General features: G+C 60.6%; 1 protein-coding gene across 1 annotated transcript; it reads left to right on the forward strand.

Annotated features, from left to right (window-relative positions):
- The first annotated feature begins 513 nt into the window (after positions 1–513).
- LOC135891982 (epoxide hydrolase 3-like) lies at positions 514–10,766 on the forward strand. The gene is made up of 7 exons (XM_065419665.1): positions 514–759; positions 2,432–2,517; positions 3,100–3,257; positions 4,076–4,204; positions 4,610–4,713; positions 7,682–7,830; positions 10,547–10,766. Exons 1-7 carry the CDS (start codon positions 514–516, stop codon positions 10,764–10,766), a joined length of 1,092 nt encoding a protein of 363 aa, XP_065275737.1.

Consider the following 10,766-nt stretch of genomic DNA (forward strand, 5'->3'; position numbering starts at 1 on the left):
CTCTGCCCCCAAACACCCAGCTCAGAAGGTGCCATCCTCTGGCGCATTCCCTGGGCAGCTGGAGGAATTTCTGTAGGACCCTGTCAGATTCCACAGGGCTTTCCCTGCAGGGCTGCGGGAGTGTCCGGTTCCACATGCTCCCTTGGCCTGGGGCCTGGTATTATCCCTTGTTTACAAGGCTGACATGTGGATGCCATCTAGGGCTGGGGTGGGGGAGAGCGGGGTAGGGCAGGGCAGCCTGGGGACCCTCTAGGGATGGGAGTGGGATGGCTCGGGGACCCTGCTGGGCTAGGGGATGGGAACAGGGCAGGGTGGACTGGGGGACCAGAGCACATGGTACATTAAGGACCCCCCCCTCCAGGTGCTCATGGGTCCTGTGACAGCAGGAGGTGGGGTGTTCAGTGCTAGTGAGCACACCCTGGTGCTGTGAGGAGAGGCCCAGGGGATGCTGGCTCCCCAGTGTGACCCCTCCCTCCTTGGCCTGTTCCCCTTGCAGTCCTGGGACGGTAGGAGATGGCGCGCTCCCTCTACCGCCTTCTGCTGGTCCCCACCTGCCTGCTGCTGAAGCTCTCCAAGCTCCTATACTGGCTGGCCGTGCATAGTGCCTCCTACCTGGTGGGGGCTGCCTACTGCCTGTGGGTGCCGTGGCTGGTGCTGACCCAGGGGCCGTGTCGGGCCTTCCGCTGGAGGATGCGAGAGATGCCACCACCATGCCTTACCGATGCCTCCTATGGGGAGCACCGCTACCTGCAGCTTAAGGTGCTGTGGGGTGTGTGTGGGGGGGGGAGGGATGGGTGGGACAGTGGGGCTGGATCCTCCTGCAGAGTCTTGAGGGGCAGTGGCCTGCAGAGTCCAGGCTGCAGCTCTTACCCCTGTGATGGTTCTTGGGATGCCCAGGAATGAGTCACTTTGGAACCCCCGGCCTCCAGCCAGAGGAAGTCTTTGTGCTTAAGTGGGTGTCAGCTCCCTGCCACCTCCAGTCTGTTAGCCCCCAGGCAGCCCTTCCTTTGCCTTGCAGATTAACAATAGGTGCACCGCAGTCCCAGAGCCCCTGTGAAGCATTCCCCTGTAGTGCCTAGCCCCCGTCCACTGAACACGGAGACTTGGCAGGTCAGCTGTCCAAGGGACAGCGCACACCAGCTGGGATGGTTCAGCATCGTGTCTAACATCACAGGGCTGAGTTCCAGTTCGGGTGAGAACAGGCGTACAGGTCATATCGAAGAGCGAGAGCTAAGAGCTAGCGAGCGAGGATGATGGAAATGGGAAGATGACACAAGACAAAAGCGTAACACGATGCTTAGAGACTAAACTTCACTTATTTAACCATGTGTTCAATGCATATACACAACTCCTTCAATATCCGCCATCCCCCCCACCTGCAAGGATTCTGAGGAGCGGGATGACATCGCCTTCCATTGGAAACCTCCCATGATGTCATTGCTGGGTAAATGCCATTAAGTGGTGTGCTCGGTGTAGTGAGTTTGTCAGGCTGTTGGAACCGTGAACCCTTTGCCTGCTGGTACCAGTGGGGTTCTGCCAGCCTCCTGCCCAGCTGTCCCCCATGGTTCTTGCTGACGTGGGGCTGTGGCACAGGGGAAGCTGGGGCAGGTGCTGCAGACAAGGCCAGTGTCTGGGATGAGACAAACGAGGGCAGAGGTGGGCAAACTACAGCCCGTGGGCCACATCCGGCCCGCGGGACAATCTTGCCCGGCCCCTGAGCTCCCGGCCAGGGAGGCTAGCCACCGGCCCCTCCCTCACTGTTCCCCCTGCCCCCCAGCCTCCGCTCACTGCGCCGCTGGCGCAATGCTCTGGGCGGCAGCGCAGCTGCAGAGCTGTGGCCTGACCCGGTGCTCTGGGCTGTGCGATGGCGTGGCTGGCTCCAGCCGGGTGGCGCAGCTGCCTGTCCTGGTGCTCTGGGTGGCGCGGCTGTAGCACTGCCAGCCACTGATGCTCCAGGCAGCGCCGTCAGGGAGCAGGGGGGGTTGGATAGAGGGCAGGGGAGTTTGGGGTGGTGGTCAGAGGGTGGGGAAAAGGGGGGTTGAATGGGGGCAGGGGTCCTGGGGGGGCAATCAGGAAGGAGGGGGGGTTGGATGGGGCGGCAGGGGGCAGTCAGGGGTGGGGGATCCGGGGGCGGTCAGGGAACGGGGGGGTTGGATGGGGCAGGAGTCCTGGGGGGGGCAGGCCAGGCCTGGCTGTTTGGGGAGGCACAGCCTCTCCTAACCGGCCTTCCATACAATTTCGGAAACCCGATGTGGCCCTCAGGCCAAAAACTTTGCCCACCCCTGAATCAGGGGGACACCAGCTGCTAAGCCCAGCAGCCCCATTGGTCAGCAGAGGCGCTGGAGGTGCCGCCCAGCTCCTGCCATGGTGCAGCTGACCCCTGGGTGACTGGGCATGAACATTTCCTTCTCTCCCCTCCCCATCCTTGCAGAGCTCGGGGCTGCGTTTGCACTATGTCACAGCTGGCCAGGAGGGGGCGCAGCTCATGCTATGTCTGCACGGATTCCCCCAGAACTGGTAGGTCTCTCTGGCTACTCTTGGGTGGGAGGGGCCCCTGCTTCCCATGGCCTGTGAGGAGTTGGGATGAGGGGGTGTTTATTACAGTCATGCGGGTCAGGGCCCCGTTGTGCTGGTGCTGCATAGACCAAGCAGCCCCGAGGAGCTGACAGCGCGATGGAGGCAGGACAGGTGAAGGGGCAGAACACACCAGTGGACACCGGTTCAAAGGCTGGCCCGGAAGGAGGGCTGCGTCCCCAGGGCAGGGCCTGCTCAGGAACCCTGAATTCTCTCCCCAGAGAGCTGAGCCCTGGAGGATGGTGCCACTGAGTAGCTGCATGTTCCTCCTGCAACGCCCCTTCCTCTCTGCGCGGAGGTGTGTCGCGCAATGCTGGGTGAGCTGTGCTGGGGGCGCTGGCTAGCACAGCTCAGGCTCCCGCGCTCAGCCCCGGCTCTGGGCAGCGCCCTGGCCAGGCAGCTGCGGAGGGGATGGGAGCAGGGAATGGCCCCGAGGTTTAGCTGGCGGGGACTCTCCCCCCACCCCCCGGCTCGGCAGGGTATCCCCTAGGCACTGATTGAGCTCAGGGCTGTGTGCATTGGCAGGTTTGCCTGGCGCTACCAGCTGCAGGAGTTCAAGAGGCAGTTCCGGGTGGTGGCGCTGGACCTGCGGGGCTATGGGGGTTCGGACGCCCCGCGCGGGAAGCAGCACTACCGGATGGAGGCCCTGCTGGAGGACGTGCATGGTGTCATCCAAGTACTGGGCACCAAGGACCAGAAGGGTGAGGAGTGGCTGCTGGGCATGTGAGAATGGAGGCCTCCCCCTCTGTGCTTCGGCTGGGGAGGGTACGAGCTGCAAGGGAGCTGGCCCCTCTGGTGGAGGAGAGGAACCTCCCTGCTCAAGCTGTTCCCAGGCGCAGAGGGGCCTTTCCTTGAGACCCTGCTGTGCCCCCCTTTGCACTGTCACAGATGGCTCCCCCTTTGGATGAGTTGTGGGAGTGCCCAGCCTGAGCTGTTCCCGCAGAAGGGGCAGAGGGGTTCTCCTCCAGCCCCGACAACGGTGACCCCAGAGCACCACCGAGGTTGGGTGGGGCACTGTGAAGCCTGGGATATGCCCCCGACCCCAAACCTTAGCATCTCCCTGGTTGGGCGCCACATAGCAGCAAGTGGGCAGAGCTTGGCTGCCGTGTGGCAGCGTGGCTGTGCTCTGCTGAGTCGGGAGTTCCATTTCTGGGGCGAGAATTGGATCAATGAGCAGGTGTGTCCACAGCAGAGACAGACGCTCAGTGTCCCATCCCACCTGCTTGCTTGCTTGGTCTGTCCAGGCTGTCCGAGCCTCTGGCTATTGCCCCAGTTGGGGAGCAGGGAGACAATGGAGGGGGGCAACTCTGTGGCAGGAGGGAGGTGCGGGGGGTAGGGCAACTCTGTGGGAGAAGTGGACATACCCTTGGCAGGGTAAGGTAGAGGGGGAGGCGGGTGGGGTGGGAGAGGCAGTGGTGGGGCACCCTGACTGTGGAAGTCCAGCTCTGTCCAGCGTCACTCTGCCCTGACAGTCGGTCTGCCTCGCTGTCTCTGCTTCCAGGCTTTACCAAGTGCATCCTGGTGGGGCATGACTGGGGTGGCACCATGGCGTGGAAGTTCGCCATGAATCACCCCAACATGGTGGAGAAGCTCATTATCATGAATGCCACCGACCCGGCCGTGCTTAAAGGTGATGCTCTGACCTGCAGGGGTGCTGGGCTCCCCCCACGAGGGTCTGTGGCAGGTCCAGGGTGGAGGAGGCTGGTTCTTGCAGCACAGGCGGCTGTGGTGCCTGCCAGCAGCACGGAGGTTTCGACCAGGTGACAGTAGCACTCCTTGGGGTGGGGAGACGAAGGCTCTTGGGGTCTCTACATTGTGGCTGGGGCTCCCAACCCGTCCCGCCCCCCCACAGGGGCTGCAGGCTCTCCGAGCACCAGGCCAGCCCAAGCGAGCTCTGAAATGACGTCACTGGCACGTGCCGCGTGACTTTCGCTCCTGTCTCTGGTGGGAGCCCTGAGCGTTCCAGGGGGCCCCGGGGTAGGAGACCCTCCAGCCTCAGCATGTCGGTGTCTGCCTTTCTGCCCACCCGCTGCAGAGTACGTAGGAGGCCACCCCTGCCAGCTGCTGCGCTCCAGCTACATATTCATGTTCCAGCTGCAGAGGCTGCCTGAGCTGCTCTTGTCTTTGGGTGACTTCCAGGTGAGAGCAGGGAGTGGGAGGTGGGAGCAGGGAGTGGGGGGTGGGTGAGGTGGGAGTGGGGGGTGGGGGGTGGGGGAGGTGGGAGCAGGGAGTGGGGCTAGTTGGCTGGGGGAGCTGGGGATCCGGGGAGGAGGGGGGTGGGGGAGGTGGGAGTGGGGAGTTGGGGGTGGGGGATGGGGGAGGTGGGAGCAGGGAGTGGGGCTAGTTGGCTGGGAGAGCTGGGGATCCGGGGAGGAGGGGGGTGGGTGAGGTGGGAGTGGGGAGTTGGGGGTGGGGGAGGTGGGAGCAGGGAGTGGGGCTAGTTGGCTGGGGGAGCTGGGGATCCGGGGAGGAGGGGGGTGGGAAGGGACCTGGCAGCCGTGGCTCAGCTTAATTAGGATTCCAAATGTGCCCATTTATAGAACTGCCCCTTCGCTCTCCCTGGGTGTAGCCACCTCTGGGGAGGGATGTGGCACCTGGTAACCACCCACTATGCAGCATGTTAGGGCTGGAGGGCAGGGAGGCAGGGTGGAATGGCCCCAGTGGGAGTTTAACCCTGACTTGGGAAAGCTGCCAGGGGATCGTTAATGACTGCAGACATTTACAGCTCTGGTGTGCAGCTCCTTCAGCGCCCCATACAGCCCTGCTGGGGTATTGGGATCGGCACTGACTCCTGAGGTGAGGGCCCAGCACAGTGCAGGGGGAGAAAACCTGCCTACTGAGTGGTGACTGGCACTGCGTCCGGCACTCCCTTGCCTTTCAGCTTGGGGGGTAAAACAGAGGCCCTAACCCCACTGGCACTTGTTAAAGATCTCGGGTGCTTTTTGCAAGGGTGCTGGCCTGGCTGAATTCTGGGATTATACCCACCTAGGGAATTCAATTCTGTCCATCTCCCCACCCCGCTGCTTTCTTTTGGATGCACCAGTTGAGCTCCCTCTCCTCCTCCTGTCCCAGTGGCTAGGTTCCACCCCAGCAGTGGCTGCATGTCAGTGGTGGGTGGAAATCTAATCTACCATTTTTTGTGTGTGTATTAACCATGGCCCTGTAAGTCAGAGGGACAGTGGCTGCTTTGTAAACGGGAAACACCCATGCTAATTAGGGATCATCCCGTTCCTAATGGCTGCAGTAATAAACTGCTGGTTAATTAGCAGGTGCGGAGGATAGAGATTAATGGGAAGGGGCTGGGAGTAGCTAGAAGGAGGGGCAGGAGTGACACCATGGAATTCATGCTGGATAAAGGTCGCTCCTACAGCAGGGTTGGGAAGGGAGAACTAGTCAGCCCTACATTAAATGGGGGAGAAGCTAGGAACCGGTAATGCAGCTAGAGAGCATGGGATTGGGGGATCCCAGCGAGCGGGGCGGGAATGAGTATCAATTAATTTGGCAGCTGATAATATCCCAACAGACCTGAAGTGAAGGGGGGAACAATGGGCATGACCCTCCCAGGATGGGGCCACAGACTGTGTTGTGGGGGTGGAGGGGGGGCTGGGATAAAAGCTACTGACTGCCTTTGGGGCAGTAATTACTGGAACTGCTGCAGGAGCAGCTAAATAGCAATCCAATGACCTCTGCTTTGGAGGGAGCTGAGCTTTATACTAAAGGACCCTGGCCCTTTGGAGCAAGGTGCTTTGTTCTGGGCTGCCTAGAGCCAGACTTCAGGAGAAAGGTGGGAAAGTCAAACCCATGAAAGAAAATAATTAGCTGGTGGAACTCACTGCTATGGGAAGTCATTGAGGCCTGAACTTAGTGAGGTTCAAACTTAGTGATGATTCTCTGGGTAAGGAAGAGAGCCAGAGTTGTTAGGTTATGACCAAAACCAAAGGCAAAACACCATGTTGGCCAGGAGATCGACAGTCCTGCTTCAGAGCCTGGGAGGAGACCTTGTGGGGACTGGGGGTGAGTTCTTACCCCTTCCTCTCTAGCAGCTGGCACTAGCCCTGTCCGAGATGGGATCCTGGGCTAGATGGGGTGTGTGGCTGATCCAGGTTGGTGATGCCCATGTCCCCTCCTCCCCATCTGTGTCTGTCCTGTCCATGCCTGATCTGGAGGCAGGAGCTCAGCAGTGTGACCACCTCTCTCTACATCCTCCAGGACTCACTGAGGAGATGTATTTTAGGGTCCCTCATTATTCTGGGATTCTCCCCTGGGATTCGGGATGCTCTGTCATGGGGAGGGTCAGGACTCGGCCCTCTCTACACACACTGTTTGGGCCACCACCGGGGAGACAGCCCTTGCTTGATCAAAGCCACGTGGGGGTAGGGTGACCAGACATCCCGATATTGTCCCTACAAATTGTCCCGATATCTGCCGGCAGCGCTTTTTTATTTTGCTCCCCCCATGTGTCCCAATTTTTTCTTTCCCTCACCTGGTCCCCCTAGGTGGGGGTTCTAGAGCAGTGCTTCTCAACGACCAGTGCTAGGACCAGCACCAGTCCCTGAGATCTCCCTGACACGTTTGGAAGACAGCAAGCTTGTTCCTGGTACGAAAAAGGTTGAGCAGCACTGTTCTAGGAGAAGCAGCATGAGCATGCGAGGGGCCCATTCTGGGATAGAGGAGACGGAATAGGTCAGTTTCCTCTGTGGAGGCCGTTGACTCCAGGCTAAGCCTGCAGGCTAGGAAGAATGGGGGGCAATTTTGGGGAGCACCCCACCTGTCCCAGTAGCCGGGCAGGGTCATCTCTGGGAGAGGGAGCCCCCATACGCCAGGCTTTTGACACTAGCTGGAACTCTCTTTCTGCATTTCATGGGGGCTCCCCATCCCTGCCGTGGGGATCAGGCTCACTGGGCTCTGTAGGGAGCTAAGATTTGGGGCAGGACAGTCTGTTGGCCAGGAGCCAGGCCCCCACCCCTTTGGCTTGCCAGGCTCCAGATCCGAGCCATCCCTGCGGAGGGATTAGGCTACCTGGCTCTGGATGGAGCATGATGGGAGCTGCTCACCAAGCCCCAGATCTGAGCTGTCCCTGACCCTGGCAATGTCTGTCCTGAGGCAGCTGTTGAAGGACACTTTGGGAGGCAGGAAGGGAGGAATCCAGAACCCTGAGCGGCGCCTGACGACACAGGAGCTGGAGGCCTACATGTTCAGCTTCTCCAAGCCCAGAGCGCTGACGCCACCCCTCGATTACTACAGGAACATGCTCAGGTAGGGCCCCTGCCCCTGCATGGAGCTCACCCCAGTGCAGCACACTGAACCCAGTGAGTTGCCCCTCTGATGCTGGGGAGATGGGACGGGTGAGGGCACACGTGCTGGGCTGGGAGGAGCAGGAGGGGGAAGTGGCTGCTGCTGCCCCACTGGCTGCCCGAGCAGCCCTGCAGGGAATGAGTGGAGGGGCTAGTGGGTGGCAGCCCCGAGGCAGGGAAGGGAAGTGCTGGGGCTTGCACAGGACTGTAGGATCCCATTCCACCCCGTGCTTCCCTGACACTGCCCAGAGCCAAGGGCCGGGGGATCTGTCTGCACTGGGAGCTGCTGCCCCTCTCTGCTCCCAGAACCAAATCTGTGGTGTAGGCGCCCCTGGCAGAGTCTGGTGCTGCCAGGCAGGGCTGGCTCCAGGGTTTTGGCCGCCCCAAGCAGCCAAAAAAAAAAGCCGCGATCGCCATCTGCGGCGGCAATTCGGTGGAAGGTCCTTCGCTCCGAGCGGGAGTGAGGGACCGTCCGCCGAATTGCCGCCGAATAGCTGGACCTGCTGCCCCTCTCCGGAGTGGCCGCCCCAAGCACCTGCTTGCCAAGCTGGTGCCTGGAGCCGGCCCTGCTGCCAGGGGTAACTATGGGCATGTTGACACTACAAACTTAGGTTGACCTATGTTAGGTTGACTTACAGCCACTGCAGATTCGTATCCACACTACCCTCCTTACCAGCACGATTCCACCGACTTGAGTGGGGCAGTGCAGGAGGCTGAGAGCCAGGGCTCTCAGCTCTGTGCGTGGCTGCCCCCCACCCTTCCTTGGGCTCTCAACTCCCAGATACCCACTGCTGGGAGCCCTGATGCCCCTCCCCGCCACGGCTCCCCACAGGGAACTCCGCACCCAGAGCCTGGGCGGCTGCCAGGCTCCTGATGGGGAGCCAGGAACTGGGAGTCCGAGGGCAGCCGGGCTCTAGCTGGAGCCTTACACCCACCCCAGGGTGACAGCCTGAACTGTGAGCTGGGCTCTAAGAGGGAGCCGTGAAATTAACAAAAATGACATCCAATAGCTGATGTTGGATGACACGGACGCTGTGTCACCCTATCTACACTGACATAAGCCCTAAGCCTCTTGTGGAGGTGGAGTAGTTATGTCAGAGTAGTAGTGCACTTACATCAGCAGGAGCAAGGCTGTAGTGTTACTCCTGGGGAAATTCTGCGCCACTGCGTGTGCGCAGAATTCATGTTCCCTGCAGATTTCTTTGCTTCCCTGCAGAAAAATGATTTTCTGGCAGGGAAGCAAAGGGAAGCTCCAAGAGCAGTCACGCACCACTCCTTAGCTGCGCAGGTACATCATTTCAGGCATCCGGAGTAGCCAGTGGTGACGTAAATCACCATAGGGCTGGGAACACCCCGGCCAGTGGCTCCTACCCTGAGCTGGGATTAGCTGCTAGTCCCGGCTGGGCTGGAGGCAGGAGGGGACGGGACTTCCTCTTCCCCTGCAAGGAGTGCTGGGGCTGTGTCAGACCCACCCCCAGAAACCTCCCTCAGCTGCAGGAAGCTCAGCATCCTCCCCTGCTTCCGGCCCCCATCGTTCCTAAGCTGTGGGGACGGGGGGCAGTGTACAGGGAGCTGCTCTCCCATCCACTCAACCCCTGTGCATATGGACCTCCCATACCCAGACACCCCTGCCAAGCTTCACCCCGTACACCCAGAACCTCCATGCCCGAACCCCAACACCACTGAACCTCAACCCCTGCATCTGCAGCCCCCTGCACCCAGACCCCCTGCCTCCAATCACCCCCCACTGAGCTCTCTACACTCAAACCCCCATCCTGATGAGTCCCACCCCCTGCACCACCCTGAGCTCCCATATCCAGACCCCCAGGCCACTGACCCCCAACTAGCTGCACCCAGACCCCCGTGCTGGGCCCCAACCCCTTTCACCTGGAAGCCCCTGCAGAGTCCCATTGCACCCCCCCAATGAGCCTCTGTGCATCAGATTCCCTCATACCTAGACCCCACACTGAGCTGCCTGCATCCAGATTGTCCCACACAGAATCCAAAACCCCAACACTGAGCCCCTCCACACTTTGATCCTCCCTGGTTGAGCCTGCCTACCCCAGACCTGGTGTGCCTGGTGCAGAGGGCCAGGGCCCCAGTGTGTTTCTGGAGTAGGCCCAGGCCTTGTGCTGTGTCAGGATTGGGTGCAGCCTCACCACTGAGTCTGTGTTCCTGGGGGTGGGGGTGGGGAGGCTGTAGGGTGATCTCCCATCTTCGTACAGCCATCGGCCTGTGCTCCCCACTGCCATGCTGGAGCCTCTGCATTTATTTATTGACAAATAAAACTTGCAGAATTAATTTTTTGGTGCAGAATGCCCTCAGGAGTAGTAGGGTGGACACTGATATAGCTAGGTCGATGTAAGGCAGCTTACGTCTACCTAACTGTGTAGTGTAGACCAGGCCTTAGTCAGGTGCTGCCAGGCCTGTGAGTGGCAAGACAAACCCCCAGGCTCTCGCTGGGGTAGCAGGTCTAACTATGGAGTTCTGGGAAGGAAGGTGCAGTCAGGCAGCTGCCCCAGAGGCTGTGCCACCCCCCATCAGCACTAAGGTAACCTGAACGCCCTCCCCCGTATTCCGCTTACCCTCCTGTCTTTGCTCACCATCCCTGTGCTGTGAGGGGGCTCTGTGCCCACTGCCCTGGGCAAGTGGTCACCTCTCTCTCCCCCTCCCTGCAGCAGGAGCTCCATGCAGTGCAAGGACGTGCTGGTGCCCACGCTGGTGATCTGGGGGGAGAAGGACGTGTACCTGGAGGCTGGGATGATCCCCCTCCTGGAGCAGTATGTGCGCAAGCGCTGCCGCGTGCGGCGCATCCCAGAGGCCAGCCACTTTGTCAGCGAGGACCAGCCCGACAAGGTCAATCAGCTGATCTGGAGCTTCCTGCGGGAGAGTGACTGA

Source organism: Emys orbicularis, chromosome 19 (genome assembly GCF_028017835.1).
Source record: "Emys orbicularis isolate rEmyOrb1 chromosome 19, rEmyOrb1.hap1, whole genome shotgun sequence".
In the NCBI taxonomy this organism is placed as follows: domain Eukaryota; kingdom Metazoa; phylum Chordata; order Testudines; family Emydidae; genus Emys; species Emys orbicularis.